Here is a 16,804-nt window from a genome sequence, read left to right as displayed (position 1 = left end):
TAGAAGGAAAACTAACAAACAGAAAGGACACCCACGCCAAAACCCCATCAGTACGTCACCATCATCAAAGACCAAAGGCAGATAAAACCACAAAGATGGGGAAAAAGCAGGGCAGAAAAGCTGGAAATTCAAAAAATCAGAGCGCATCTTCCCCTCCAAAGGAACACAGCTCATCGCCAACAACGGAACAAAGCTGGACGGAGAATGACTTTGACAAGTTGAGAGAAGGTTTCAGTCCATCAAACTTCTCAGAGCTAAAGGAGGAATTACGTACTCAGCGCAAACAAACTAAAAATATTGAAAAAAGAATGGAAGAATGGATAACTAGAATAATCAATGCAGAGAAGGCCATAAACGAACTGACAGAGATAAAAACCATGACATGAGAAATACATGACAAATGCACAAGCTTCAGTAACCGACTCGATCAACTGGAAGAAAGAGTATCAGAGATGGAAGATCAAATGAATGAAACGAAGCAAGAAGAGAAGTCTAAAGAAAAAAGAGGAAAAAGAAATTAACAAAGCCTTCAAGAAGTATGGGAGTATGTGAAAAGATCAAATTTACATCTGATTGGGGTGCCTGAAAGTGAGGGGGAAAATAGAACCAAGTTGGAAAACACTCTGCAGGATATCATCCAGGAGAACTTCCCCAACCTAGTAAGGCAGCATTCAAATTCAGGAAATATAGAGAACGCCACAAATATACTCCTCGAGAGAGCAACTCCAAGATACATAATTGTCAGATTCACCAAAGTTGAAATGAAGGAAAAAATGTTAAGGGCAGCCAGAGAGAAAGGTCGGGTTACACACAAAGGGAAGCCCATCAGACTAACAGCAGATCTCTCGGCAGAAACTCTACAAGCCAGAAGAGAGTGGGGGCCAATATTCAACATTCTTAAAGAAAGAAAAGAATTTTCAACCCAGAATTTCATATCCAGCCAAACTAAGTTTCATAAGTGAAGGAGAAATAAAATCCTTTACAGACAAGCAAATACTTAGAGATTTTGTCACCACCAGGCCTGCCCTACAAGAGACCCTGAAGGAAGCACTAAACATGGAAAGGAACAACCGGTACCAGCCATTGCAAAAACATGCCAAAATGTAAAGACCATCGATGCTAGGAAGAAACTGCATCAACTAACGAGCAAATTAACCAGCTAATATCACAATGACAGGATCAAGTTCACACATAACAATATTAACCTTAAATGTAAATGGACTAAACGCTCCAATTAAAAGACACAGACTGGCAAATTGGATAAAGAGTCCAGACCCATCAGTTTGCTGTATTCGGGAGACCCATCTCACATGCAGAGACACACATAGGCTCAAAATAAAGGGATGGAGGACGATCTACCAAGCAAATGGAGAACAAAAAAAAAAACAGGGGTTGCAATCCTAGTCTCTGATAAAACAGACTTTAAACCATCAAAGATCAAAAGAGACAAAGAAGGCCATTACATAATGGTAAAGGGATCAATTCAACAGGAAGAGCTAACTATCCTAAATATATATGCACCCAATACAGGAGCACCCAGATTCATAAAGCAAGTCCTTAGAGACTTACAAAGAGACTTAGACTCCCATACTATAATAATGGGAGACTTCAACATCCCACTGTCAACATTACACAGATCAACGAGACAGAAAGTTAACAAGGATATACAGGAATTGAACTCAACTCTGCCCCAAGCAGACCTAATAGACATCTACAGAACTCTCCACCCCAAATCAACAGAATATACATTCTTCTCAGCACATCGTACTTATTCCAAAATTGACCACATAATTGGAAGTAAAGCACTCCTTAGCAAATGTACAAGAACAGAAATTATAACAAACTGTCTCTCAGACCACAGTGCAATCAAACTAGAACTCAGGACTAAGAAACTCAATCAAAACCACTCAACTACATGGAAACTGAACAACCTGTTCCAGAATGACTACTGGGTACATAACGAAATGAAGGCAGAAATAAAGATGTACTTTGAAACCAATGAGAACAAAGATACAACATACCAGAATCTCTGGGACACATTTAAAGCAGTGTGGAGAGGGAAATTTATAGCACTAAATGCCCACAAGAAAAAGCTGGAAAGATCTAAAATTGACACCCTAACATCACAATGAAAAGAACTAGAGAAGCAAGAGCAAACACATTCAAAAGCTAGCAAAAGGCAAGAAATAACTAAGATCAGAGCAGAACTGAAGGAGATAGAGACACAAAAAACCCTCCAAAAAATCAATGAATCTAGGAGTTGGTTTTTTGAAAAGATGAACAAAATTGATAGACTGCTAGCAAGACTAATAAAGAACGAAAGAGAGAAGAATCAAATAGACGCAATAAAAAATGATAAAGGGGATATCCCCACCAACCCCACAGAAATACAAACTACCATCAGAGAATACTATAAACACCTCTACGCCAATAAACTAGAAAATCTAGAAGAAATGGACATAGGAAGGGGAACATCACACACCGGGGCCTATTATGGGGAGTGGGGGGGAGGGGGAGGGATGGCATTGGGAGTTATAACTGATGTAAATGATGAGTTGATGGGTGCTGACGAGTTGATGGGTACAGCACACCAACATGGCACAAGTATACATATGTAACAAACCTGCACATGTACCCTAGAACTTAAAGTATAAAAAAAAAAAAAAAGAAGTAACATATCACTGCCTTCACTTAAATTCTAAATAGATCTAGTATGATATTTATGCCTGTAATAATTTATGTGTTAAATGTTTAACCCAACTTGATAGGCTAAAATGAAGAACTACTTAATAATTCTCTAAAGGTTAATAAAAGTAAAGACAACATGAACAAAAAAAAAAAAAAGAAGAAGTAAAATCTATTTTCTTTTCTTTTTTTTTTTGAGACAGGGTCTAACTCTGTTGCCCAGGCTGCAGTGCAGTGGTGCAATCATAGCTCACTGTGGCCTCGACCATCTGGACTCAAGTAATGCTTCTGCTTCATCCTCCCAAGTAGCTTGGACTACTGGTACATACCACACTCAGGTACTTTTTAAACTTTTTTGCAGAGATGAAATCTCACTGTGTGTTTCCCAGGCTGGTCTCAAACCGCTGGCCTCAAGCGATCTTACCACCTTGGCCTTCCAAAGTATTGGGATTACAGGCATGAGCCACTACACCTGGCCAAACCTTTCTATTTTACAGTAAAAGCTAAATAATTCAGATTATTGGAACTTGTGATAAGTTTGGTTAAGGACTAGGCTGATGTTCAATTTCTTTAGCCCAATATTCAATGATGGCACAAATAAGATTTCAAGAAGTCCATTGTATTTTTATGCTAATACTGTCAAGAATTTTCTAACAAACTCAAAGCACTGATTTACAGACATGATCTTGAATCATATCTAATTTACATGTTTTTGATCTTTAATCACACTGGATTATTTATAACCTAATTTGTGTGTCTTTATATACTTGAGAATAATAAAACGAAAGAGACCTACGATATAATAAAGTGGCAGGCATCTGTGGTAAGATGAAAGAACACAGGGCTCAGAGTTATACATCCTAAATTTAAAGTCTAGCTCTGCCCCCTCCTGGATAGGTGATCTATGGCAAGTTAACAGCCTTACTGAGCCTCAGCTCCTTTCTCAGCTAAATGCAGAAAATAGTACATAATAATGTAATCCGGATGCTCAGACAATTAAATGAGAAAATGTAAACATGACAGCCTAGAAACGTATCTGGCACATGATAAGTGTTTTATTATTTAAGTGCTTATTCATTTTGTTCATTCAAAACTATCCACAATTCTAGCAGTTCATTATATCAAATATGACTTCTTCTATTCTCATAAATATTTTAAGAAGCGCAAATTAAAGCAATACGTGTTCCATTTTCCACCAAATTGGCATATTTTAAACATGAGTAATCAACATTTGCTGAGTTTATACTATATACGAGGCATTGTGGCAAGTGATTTACCTGCTTTATTTAATCCTCACAATAACTTAAGTAAGTACTATTATCCTGTTTTATAGATGAGAAAATTAACGAATAGAAAGTTAAGAAACTTGGCCAAGATCATTCTGCTAGTAAGGTCCAGAGATTGGCACTTACTAAATAATAGTAATAATAAGTTGGGCGTGGTGGCTCACGCCTGTAATCCCAGCACTTTGGGAGGCCGAAGTAGGTGGATCACGAGGTCAGGAGATCAACACCATCCTGGCTAACATGGTGAAACGTCGTCTCTACTAAAAATACAAAACGAAATTAGCCGGGTGTGGTGGCGAGTGCCTGTAGTCCCAGCTACTCAGGAGGCTGAGGCAGGAGAATGGTGTGAACCCGGGAGAGCGAGCTTGCAGTGAGCCGAGATTGCGCCACTGCATTCCAGCCTGGGCGACAGAGGGAGACTCCATCTCAAAAAAAAAAAAGGAATGATATTAAATGAAGACAAGGAACCAGTAAACTTTGAAATTGTAATGCACTGCTGGTAGTAATATAAATTTATTTATTTATTTATTTATTTATTTTGAGATGGAGTCTCGCTTTGTCGCCCAGGCTGGAGTGCAGTGGCATGAGCCGGCTCACCGCAACCTCCGCTTCCCAGGTTCACGCCATTCTCCTGCCTCAGCCTCCCGAATACCTGGGACTACAGGCGCCCGCCACCTCCCCTGGCTAGTTTTCTATATTTTTAGTAGAGACGGGGTTTCACCGTGTTAGCCAGGATGGTCTCGATCTGGTGACCTCGTGATCCGCCCGCCTCGGCCTCCCAAAGTGCTGGGATTACAGGCGTGAGCCACCACGCCCAGCGCTGGTAGTAATATAAATTACTGAAACCTATCTCAAAAGCCATTTGAATGTTTGAATGTGTATTTAGAAAGTCTTTAAAAAGTTCATGCATTCCGACCCAGTAATTCTTTTTCTAGGACTTTACCCTAGATGATAAAGTAAGTATAACTGCATTTAAAGATTTATGTGCAAAGAACTTTAAAGAAGCTTTATTTTTAATACTGAAAATTAGAAACAAACATAGCTATGGTTAAATAAAATATGATTCTCACATATTCTAGAATGCTGTACAATAATTTAAAATGTTTTCAAATTATTTTTAATGACATGGGAAAATGCTACACACACATCATGAAGCAAGTATATAAAAATATTAGCAGTGGTTATCTCTGAGTGATGTATTTGAGAGATGGTTTGTATTATTATTATTAAGTTCCGGGACACATGTACAGAACGTGCAGGTTTGTTACATATGTAAACATGTGCCACGGTGGTTTGCCGCACCTATCAACCCATCACCTAGGTATTAAGCCCTGCATGCATATGGTTTTGTATATTTTAAAAATATTTTCCTGTATTTTCCAGATTATCTACTGTGAACAAGTTACTTTTAGAACTGCAGAGTAGGGGTAGAAGTGGAGAAAACAAATCCTAAAAACAAAAAGTTTGATTTTTTTTCAGTGTGTATCATTTTTACCGTGCATATAAGTCAATTCTAGTCTATTCTTCTTACTTGAGGTTAAGTAACTATGATTGGTGATTTACAGCAGTGGGTTTAATGGGTATAATTTGGTAAATCCCATTAGGATTCAGATCAAAAGTTCAGGCTCTGCAATCAAACAGAGCTGGATTTCAATCCCATCTCTAACACTTACTGGCTACGTGATCTTGGACAAGCTATTTAATGTTTCTAAATCTCAATTAACAAACAAAGTGGGTAGTTGTAACAGTTGTAAAGGTTAGATAGACAATGCACATAAGGTACATAGCACAATGTCTGGAATGTTGTACACACTCAAATACCAACCACTATTAATTACTATAATAATTAGAATACATTTCCTCCGTTGTCCCTCCTACTTTTCCTGATGATGTCCAACAATTTTCCAGCATGCAGGGTCAATGCTGAGAAGGCAGATAACATGACTCTAGTTGCTTTATAGGTGCTACTTTATATATAAAGTATATATATATATCTTCAGATATATATGTGGATACTATGTGGAGCAGGGCTTCTCAACTTTAGTTTGTGAATCTCCCAAAATTGTATGTATGATTGTGTGTATATGTACATAACTACATTTTTCTAGGGGTAGGGTCCATAGCATTCAACAGATTTTTAAATTTTAAGAACTACTATGTAGCATGACGTTTATTTAAAGTATATCTGCCTTCAGATAACAGCACATAGAGTAAATGCTTATCTTTGCAGATAACATGACTCTAGTTGCTGTATAGATGCTACTTTATATATTCTGTAGATAGTTTTTTTAAGTATCTCTACAATTGATCTCTCATGAATTCTGGAAGTAGAAAACATGATAATGAAGGACATGATAGCAAAATTCCACGTAACCTTGTTGTGACTTAAAATAATGCCTGCGGTCAAGCGCAGTGGCTCCTGCCTGTAATCCCAGCACTTCGGGAGGCTGAGGCAGGCAGATCATGAGGTCAGGAGATCAAGACCATCCTGGCTAACATGGTGAAACCCCGCCTCTACTAAAAATACAAGAAAAATTAGCCAGGCATGATGGCACACACCTGTAGTCCCAGCTACTCGGGAGGCTGAGGCAGGAGAATCGCTTGAACCTGGGAGGCAGAGGTTGCAGTGAGCCGAGATGGTGCCACTGCACTCCAGCTTGGGTGACACAGTGAGACTCCATCTCAAAATAAATAAATAAATAAAAATGACTGCTATTTAATCTCCAGGCATATGAGTATATGTAATCATAGAATTATGGAGCCAAAAGTACTTTCAATTTCTCTAAACACTTAATTTTAATTTCATATATGTGCAAACATCAGTAATTCATGGCATACTCTAGAGTGAACCAGGTTCCTTACTCCTTGTCTTTTTCCTTTCCACTACACCGCACTGCCAAATTAAGACTTACTTTGCCATTACTTTTATTTCTTGATCAAACTGCTGTTTCAGTTCTTCAGTAGTAATGTCAACCATCTGAAAAAATAAAATATACAACGTAATACTACACAATTCTAAGGTTCCTAATGCTCAGAGGGATCAAGAGATCAGCTGGCTCATCTCCCTTTCTTTAAAACAATAAGGTATTATTCTCCCAATTCTACAGAACAACTGAGATCTAGAAATACTAGCGATTTGCTCAAGGTCCATGGCTGGTTAGTGGAATGAAAAATATATATAAATTTCACTGAGTTGTGGAAACAAAATGAAATAGCATGAAATTTCACTACACAAAAAATTTGAAAAAATATTCTAGGAAACAGAAAACATATGCAGTTTTAGTGCAAAATGGAAAACAAAACCTACAAAAGCCCTGCAATGTATATGACAGAGTGACTATCTTTATCACATACATATGCATTCTATTGATATTTTTAGGCTCTAACAAAAGGTTTAGAATATAACTAGTCAATAAGTAAAAGGTGAACACTCCAGTAGAAATGGCAACAAAGGACACGGATAAAAAAAATTTTAATGTTTTTTCTTAATGTATACTTCATAAACTTTATTTTAAATGGGAAAAGTAATGCAAACATGGTTTTTTTTTAAAATAGTTTTCCTGGTATCTTACCATTTTAATCTTGATTACACATGAGGCACTATGTGGAGCAGGGCTTCTCAACTTTAGTTTATGAATCTCCCAAAATTGTATGTATGATTGTGTGTATATGTACATAACTACATTTTTCTAGGGGTAGGGTCCATAGCATTCAACAGATTTTTAAATTTTAAGAACTACTATGTAGAATGATGTTTATTTAAAGAAAATACATACTGAAATAATGTATTTCCTAAAGATTAACTTTATTATAGAGCACACTATGAAGCAACTCTTTATTCCTGAAAATATCACTTACTGCTGCAAGCTTCTTTACTGCCACAGTTGTGTTATTTACGTAGCCTTTATATACAACTCCAAATCCTCCCTCTCCCATTTTATTACCACCAACAGAAATGGGTCGTTCATCAAAGTTATTTGTGACATTCTTCAATTCATAAAATGAAAAACTGTGAAAACCTATAATGTCAAAATAAGAAAAACATGCTTAAATTTTAAAAATTCGTTTTAATAATGCTAATATTTTCTCATTTGAAGATTTCACATGTATGTAAATATTTATGATTTTGAATTAGACAAGACGGGAGAATATAAAACCATTTCTAAAACACAAATTATAAGTTTTTCTTGAGAGTTCTGTTTGGTGATCCTACCCTCTGAACACTGTAGTCACCCACCCAAAATTCTAGTCACACATTTGAGTGGGTCTAGTCTACCTACCCAAAACTCTAGTCACATATTTTATTTTAAAAACTGACCCTTCCAAGTTATGTAAATATTTACTGATTTTTTTTTCATAGCTTCTCTGGTTGTTTGCATGTCCTATTGTCTCTAATCACTGATTAACACAAAGAAGATGGTTCTTAATATATCAGGAGGAAAAAACTCACAAAAGAGCTATTGCCAGTGTGCCTGTGATTGCTGCACAAACAAAAGAACAAAAGCTTTCTTTTAAAGCACTGCTAGTCTTAACGACAAATCCACTAGTAGAAAGCACTGAAAATGTTACTTACGTGTATCACTAACTTCTAAACTTTTATTTTCTGGACTTGAGGAGTCAGGTGGCATATAGCTTTGTTCAAGATTCTGCAGAGGTGTCATCAATGTCCTGTCTTTGTCATAGAAAGGCATCTGTTTTTGTTGAACTGTTACAGCTTCTTTAGAAGGTAGTGTATTAGCAGTTTTGGGAACAGCATCTAACAAATGAAGTAAGACACAAGTGGTTTTTCAGTAATAAGAAGTGGTTGTGAAAAAGTTAAACTAGAAACTTGGTTCATTTAATATCATTCCAGTTTCTACAGGTTGGTCTCATATTCTCACAGCACACACAAGAAGCTACCTAGTAAGAATCTGTAAGTTATAATGAATATGGGTAAAGAGAGTAAGGCAGTGTTTTCAAACAGTGATCCATGAGCCACCTATATCAGAGGCACTGAAGCACTTGTTTAAGAATATAGACCTTAAACCCAATTCCAGAATCCTGAATACATAGATTTGGAACAGACCCTAGGAATCTACATGTTTAACCAGAACCTAAGTGATTCTTATGCATGATAAAGGTTCAGAACCACTAGTGTGAAAGGCATCAAAGGAAGAAAAGAAAGGTTATAAGGAAGGCAACTAGACACTAACACATCAGAATACAATTTTTTAAAATTATGATCATAGAATCTCATCAGGGTAGAAGTTGAAGATGAAAAAAAGCAAGAACTCAAAAGAATAATTACTTTCTTGCAGCCTAAGCCAGATATGTGAAGTCTTTCCTTCTAAACTTCCTATTGGCACAAAACTATCTGACTCTTACAAAGCTTCTATCACCTTAGTAGCAGGGTCCACAGTGTCCTTTGTCGGTACTGCTTTTTAAAGAGTTGAGGAGTGCTGAAAGAAAGAAAGGGACTCTCAAATGTAAACTTCATCTACCAGGAGGAAAAAGTAAGAGTAAGAAGAAACATTTCTATTTTGGCCATTTGTCTTTCCACCCTAATTGTGGACACCCTGGTCACAATCAGTTTACCTGGGAGCAAAAGACTCGCAGGAGCAAAAAATTCATTTTGGATCAAAAGATCCACAAGATCACCAACTGTGCAATTTGTGGTGCCCCAGTCAAACAGTAATTCAGAAGTGGGACTTTTTCCAGTTTGAAGTAATGCTTCAAATCTCCTTAAAAGTAAGTAACAAAGAAACAAAATTAGTCTATTGTCTTAGTTCATTTTGTACTGCAATAATAGAATACTACAGACAGGGTAATTTATAAACAATAGTTAATTTGACTCACGGTTCTGGAGGCTGGGAAGTCCAAGATCGAGAGGCTGCATCTGGTTAGGGCCTTCTTGCTACATCATCTCATGGTGGAAGGGCAGAATGGCAAAGAGCACGCACACGTGCATGTGAGAGAGAAAAAAAAGAGAGAGAGAGAGAGAGAGAAGGAAAAATAGGGCCTAACTTACCTTTTTATGAGAAACCCACTCCCAAGATAACTAACCCACTCCTGCCATGACAACATTAATCCACTCATAAGGGCAGAGCCCTCATGACCAACTGCCCTTTAAAGGCCCCACCTCTCAACCCTTTTGCAATGGGTATATTAAGTTTCTAACACATGAACTTTTGGGGACACATTCAAACAATAGCATTTATAAACTGAGGTCATATGAAAACAAGTGTTGATCTCCCCTGCCCCTGTTTTGCCTACAGCGTCTCCTATAACATTAAAGAAATGGGACAACAAGAGAACCAGCAAGAATTACAAAGAGACAGGAAAAATAGGAGGAAAAAAGATGCCAAAGATGATGATAATAATCTACTGGGTACTTATGGGGTATTTACTTAGTGGGTTACAGGATGTACACACATGAGCATGTTCAAAGATATTATGATTATCATACAAATTCACTAGTGAAAAAGCAAGGCTTGGAGAGGTAGAGTAACAAGCCCATAGCCACACAGCCAATATGATGTATCCAAGTTGAGGTCCAAATTCAGATCTCATTTGACCTAAGAGTGTATTCTCAATCTACTTAGTTATATTACTTCCCACATAACTTAAGACTCTGATAGCTGTATAATTTTTAATAAATCTGCCTGCTTAATGAAAGAAACAGAATACACAAAAACTTAGGAAATTATTCCTTCAATCTTAACTGTAATTCAATTAAATTGAAAAAAAATCACAAAGTCGGCTTTCATCCCATTTCTTTCCATTCTATTTCTTTAAAATTAAAAATTAGTTTTGAAAAGTTAACATTTAAAAATTTAACCAATATTGTTTTTTTCTTTTTCCTCTAAAGATTTTAAAAAATTTCAAACTTACAGAAAAGTTGAAAAAATGATAGAATGAACAACCATTCACCTAGATTCACCAATTGAATAACTGATAAAATTGTGCCATATCTGGGCTCTTGTGCATGCTCTCTTTCAATCTATGTCTGTGGGAGTGTATTTTAGAATATGGGCCAGATGTCATAGAATGAGTCTAACAGCCTAGATGTATCCGACTACTTTCTCATGATTAAATTCCGATGAAACATTTTGGTAGAAATACTACATAGGTATAATGTGCCCTTCCCATTGTATCACATCCAGGGGGACATATTGGCATTTTGTACCATTATTATTGGTGCTAAAATTTGATCACATGGTGAAGGAAGTGTACTTCAGATTTCCTCATTAAAAATGTACCCTTCCCTTTCATACTTCACAAGTAATTTGTGTACAATACTTTTTATCTATCTATTGAGGGAGTCTTGCTCTGTCACTCAGGCTGTAGTGCAGTGGCATGATCATGGCTCACTGCAGCCTTCACTTCCTGGGCTCAGGTGATCCTCCCACCTCAACCTCCCAAGTAGCCGGGACTACAGGTGTGCACTACCATGCCCAGCTAATTTTTTGTAGAGATGGGATTTTACCATGTTGCCCAGGCTGGTCTTGAACTCCTGGGCTCAAGCAATCTGCCCACCTCGGCCTCCTCAAGTGTTAGGATGACAGGCATGAGCCACTGTGCCCAGCCTATAATACTTTAAAATCTTGTGCATATCCTGCTCATATGCATGAGAACAATCACCTTTCACCTTATGCTTTTTAGGTTCAGTGATGAGCTTGTAAGAATCAGTTACTCATTGGTGGTTACAAATAGGTATTTTTCTCATTCTACCATTCTTTTCACAATTATTTGCAGGTATTCTGTAAAGAAGAGCTTTTTCTGTCACAGGAGTGAGTCTTGAAAAAAGGAAACAAAAAAAAAAAAAAAAAAAAAGAAGAGCTTTATCTTCCTGCCACCACTGCCCCAATTCTCTTCCATAAGTTTTTAACAGTAATATTAAAAAATTATCTTTAAACATTGGCTTAACACAGTTTAAACTTAAGCTTCTTTCAAGTAATTTAACATGTTCGCTTTTCTTATGAGAAACATTTCCTGCAAGGGAGCTAAGGCTATTAGGTTCTTTCCGAGGTTAATGCTGAAAATAACAAAGAGTCTTCTTTTCCTTTTGCTACCAAAGAAACACTTTGACATCGGTTTTAAATGCAATGACTGACAAAAATAAAATCTGCATGCATATTTTACACTAAATCGAGCAGAGATGAGTAAAGAGGAAAAATTGAAATTATCTGATGATAGCACTGAGAAATCCTGGCTAAGATTTAAGAATTCTGTTCACAGAAGTGTACACTTGTAAGCAACAACTTTAAAATGTCAAATTGAAAAACTCCCAAAATACACTGTTAGAGTGCATTAGAGATTTACACACTTTGAAGTTTAAGCTCTAGATTTTTACTAGACATTCTTATAACATTCTTATTTTCCTTCAATCTGGAAATGAGAGGTGTGAGGCAGACTGAACTTCACTTGGCTTGCCAAACTGGGAACCACAGCAAAGGTGGGAATATTGATTCTAACTCAAAAAGCTTATTTGAGAGATCACAATATCAGCCCTATTGACATATGGGAGAAAGAAGACAAAATTGCAAAAGGAACAACCAAAAAGAGGTTACTTACTACCAATGTCTCCTCCACAGTATAGAGGTTTACTTTCTAAACTGCCACATTAGACAGTACTTATACCAATTAATCATTCCATATTGTGATGTAAGAATTTACAAATACAAAGAATTTTATCTGTTACCTTATGTGAAACTGATTGTATCTATCATCACCAGATGGTTTTTTAATAGCTACAGCTAACTTCTTCCATCCTTCTTGAGGATCAATAAAATCTGACAGCTTCCTAATCAGTCCAACATTGAGGCAGCGCACATATGTTGATGGTGTTATGGGTTTGTTCATCTTCTATTCCTAAAATATGGAAAAATCTCATTAAAATTGTATAGTACTTTTAGAGATGACATCTGTAAGCTTCTACATCACACTTTGCTATATCATATGAAATGCCAGCAACTGATTATACCATAATAAAGAAACATTCCAAAGTCAAGTCACTGATACCCTAAGATGAAACTAAAATTGTAATTCATTTGTCCAATTATCCTCTAGGTTTCCTTCCTTTTTCCACCTATTAATAGCAATAAAAATCGGAGGACTTTTTTCTGACATTGATATTTTCCAAGTATAATTTATAGAAAGGGGCAAAACACTTACCAGAGCAATTCTTTTTAACAGTAATATCAATAAACTATCAGAATTAGCATATTCAGAAACCAAATCTATTAATAAAAACATTTACCTTTCAATTTAATATATGTTGCTCAATCAGTACTCATTTACGATTAAAAGTTTATGCAACGTTCTTTGGTAGAAGAAAAAAAAAGTACTGAAATGATTTGTGTAGCATTAACAGATAGGGTCCACCCACCCACTGTTCACATAGCTTGCTCTTCCTTGACCTCTGCACAGTTTTTGAGTCCATGAGATCTGCCTGACCACAGTTCATTTGCTACTACTCCAAAACCTGTTTCACCACTTCAGCCACTCTCTAGACAGAATCTTTATTTCTGCAGTCCCCCTTTTCTTCTGCTACTCCACACTGGAGAGCTGCAGCTAGGGATAAATCTAACAATTTTACTTGTACACCAGAGTTGCTGATGTGAATACAAATTTATGGTAACCCCCTTTCCACATTAATGACCTAACACTGCCATTAATCCTTCCACTTGTCTCCTCTCATTGTCCTTAGTGACTATTTCATGTCTTTGCTTCTTTCTATGTGGATTTTATTTGTTCTGTGTGTACCTCATTCTCAATAGGAAATGATCTTTCCTTCCAATTAAGACAAATAGACTCAGATATTCTTATGTCACTTATTTTTGCTTCCCTATATATATTTTAAAAATACAATTTTAGAGTAAATAATGTGTTCATATGGAACAACATTCTAAAACTATCAAAAAGAGTAAAAAGCGAAAAGCTTCTCTGTATCATAGGCTTCCATGTTAGTATTCACTTCCTCTCTTTGGACTTCTTTGACCATATCTAAATAGGTCTAGCTGCCCTTCACCTAATTATCTTTCATCACTGCACAATGTATTTGTAATCATATATTTATTTACTTGTTTACTGTCTCCCATATTAGATTTTAAGATCCATGAGTTCAGGACCATGCTAATTTTATTCATGAATATATACCTAGTGACTTGCACACTGTAGATAATGGTGTTGTTCAGTATTTATTTTAGGAACAACTAAATTATTTCCCAGTACGGTTTTATCATCTCTATTTTACAAAGGTGGTAAGTGAAAGATCCAGGACTTACACTTATGTCTGACTCCAAAATCCATGCCATACAACTCTGCTTTTATAACACAATGCATTGTTCATGCCATTCTCCTTTTCAGAAAGACTATTCCTTTCCTTTCATTCATGAATACATTCAGCAAATATTTATGTCAGTACTAACAAATGGGAGCACAGAGAAGAGAAAATCTTTGTTTCCAAGCTGTTCAGTATACCATGGGATACAAACAGTGACAGGGAGTGATAAAAGCTGCAAGAGTGTTATGGGGCCCAGAAAAAGGGGATCAAGCAGAGGCAGTCTGGAGAGGGATATCAAGACAGATTTGCCTGGAGTGGGAGGTTGGAAGGATGAATGAAAGGGAATGAGAATAAGCCCAAAAGAAAATTCCAGGCAGAGGGAATAGCATGGGAAAAGGTGGGAGCACGTGTGTCTCAGGCAAAGAGCTTGCTATGGCTGCACCATAGGATGCCTGTGATTAAGTAAGAAGAGATGAGGGTGGAAAGGTAGCAGGGCCAGATCACCATGTACCTCATATGCTAAGACAAAGAGTTTGAACTTATAAACTAAAAGTTACAGGAGAGCCACTTCAGGATTTTTAGGAGGGATGTTAAATAATCTTACATGGTTAAGTGGATTCCTCTGGATAAAAATTAAAGGGATGTATATTGAGGCAAGAAAATTAGTTTGAAAACTTCTGCAATAATCCAGGTGAGCAGAAATGAGAGCTTGGAAAAAGTATAGGGTATGGGAATGGAGAAGTAAAACATGAAAACATTTAGGAGGCCAAATCAAAACAATTTCACTAGAGATGAGCAATTACAAGAAAGGGAGATAGAACAAAGATGGTTTTTTTTGTTTGTTTGTTTTTGTTTTTTTTTTTTTTGACTCATGTTAAATGTGAAATATCTACCTTTGGCATCATCTAGGGGCCTTCATACCAAGTACTTATATATGCGGTATGGAGTTTAGGAGAGAGGTTTCAGCAAAGAATGCTCACTATGTAAGTATTCTCATATATAAGGGGTTTTCAAAAAGTTCATGGAAAATGCATATCATACAAAAACCATGCATGGATTTCAAATTTTTTTTTTGCAAAACATATTTCCAAAATAAACTCACACTAACTTATCATTCATGTCTAAACAGGATCTAGTTTGAGGCACTAAGAATAAGACAGTTTGAAAAGAACCTCTACCACAGCAACATGAATTCTGCTAAAAGTGAAGCAAGAACAAACACCACATTTACACGGAGGTTGGTTGGAAGAATGGTGAAATCACTGATGCTTTATTGATGGGGACGATGCCCCCAAGAAAATCAGCAGCATACAAATCAGTAACTCATTTTAAGGGATGAGATGATGTTGAAGATGAAGCCTGCTGCAGCAGACCATCCACATCAATCTTTGAGGAAAACATTCACCTGGTTCGTGCCCTAAATGAAGAGTACCTATAATTAACAGCAGAACCAACAGCGAACACCATAGACAACTAATTCAGCCTATACAATTCTGACTGAAAATAAAAGTTGAGCAAATTTTCCACTTGATGGCTGCCCAAACTGTTGCACCCAGATCAGCTGCAGATGACAGCAGAGCTTTCAATGGAAATTTTAAACAAGTGGAATCAAGATCCTAAAGCATTTCCTCAAAAAATTGTAACAGGAGATGAAACATGACTTTACGAGTATGATCTTAAAGCACAATCAAAGCAATGGCTCCCCCAGAATGGCAGCGGTCCAATCAAAGCAAATGCAGACAGTCAAAAGCAAGGGCATGACCGCAGCTTTTTGGGATGCTCAAGGTATTTTTGCTTGTTGACTTTCTGGAGGTAAAAAGAATGGTAACATCTGCTTATTAGACAGTGTTTTTGAGACACAGTAGCTTTTCTAAATGTTTCTAAACTAAAGCTTTTCTGCTAAAGCTTTAGTCAAATGTTTAGCAGAAAAACACCTGGGAAAGCTTCACCATAGAGTCCTTCTCCATCACAACAATGCCCCTCCTCTCTTCTTTCATCAAACAAGGGCAATTCTGTGAGTATCAACTGGAAATCATCAGGCATCCACTTTACAGTCCTGATTTGTCTCCTTCTGACTTCTTTTTGTTTCCTAATCTTGAAAACTCTTCATAGGGCACCCATTTTTCTTCAGTTAATAATGTAAAAAGACTTTATTGACATGGTTAAATTCCCAGGACTCAGTTCTTTAGGGATGGCCCAAATGGCTGGTGTTATCACTTACAAAAGTGCCTTGAACTTCATGGAGCTTATGTTCAGAAATAAAGTTTACAGTTTTTTGTTTTTTGAGTCTTGCTCTGTCATCCAGGTTATAGTGCAGTGATGCAATCTTTGCTTACTGCAACCTCTGCCTCCCAGGTTTAAGTGATTCTCCTGCCTCAGCCTCCCAAGTAGCTGGGATTACAGGTATGCACCACAACACCCAGCTAATTTTTGTATTTTTGGTAGAGATGGGGTTTCGCCATGTTGGCCAGGCTGGTCTTGAACTCCTGACCTCAGGTGATCTGCCCACCTTGGCCTCCCAAAGTGCTGGGATTACAGGGATGAGCCATAGTGCTGAGTCAAAGTTTAC

The 16,804-nt window shown here is 37.0% G+C and overlaps 1 protein-coding gene across 5 annotated transcripts in view; it reads right to left on the bottom strand.

Annotated features, from left to right (window-relative positions):
- Positions 1-16,804, bottom strand: part of IRAK4 (interleukin 1 receptor associated kinase 4) — a 35,793-nt gene that overhangs the window by 13,079 nt on the left and 5,910 nt on the right. For 4 of the 5 annotated variants that reach the window (XM_073020640.1, XM_073020638.1, XM_008002933.3 and 1 more), the window contains 5 exons: positions 12,652-12,821; positions 9,546-9,691; positions 8,545-8,727; positions 7,830-7,990; positions 6,884-6,948 (listed from right to left, as the gene is read on the bottom strand). In XM_073020640.1, coding sequence (XP_072876741.1) covers positions 6,884-6,948; positions 7,830-7,990; positions 8,545-8,727; positions 9,546-9,691; positions 12,652-12,812 — 716 coding nt within the window. In that variant the 5' untranslated portion in view covers positions 12,813-12,821. The other variant, XM_073020641.1, reaches the window with a different exon arrangement.

This window comes from Chlorocebus sabaeus, chromosome 11 (assembly GCF_047675955.1).
Source record: "Chlorocebus sabaeus isolate Y175 chromosome 11, mChlSab1.0.hap1, whole genome shotgun sequence".
Taxonomy (NCBI): domain Eukaryota; kingdom Metazoa; phylum Chordata; class Mammalia; order Primates; family Cercopithecidae; genus Chlorocebus; species Chlorocebus sabaeus.
The sequence above is the reverse complement of the archived record's forward strand: the minus strand, read 5'-3'. Positions and strand labels throughout refer to the sequence as shown.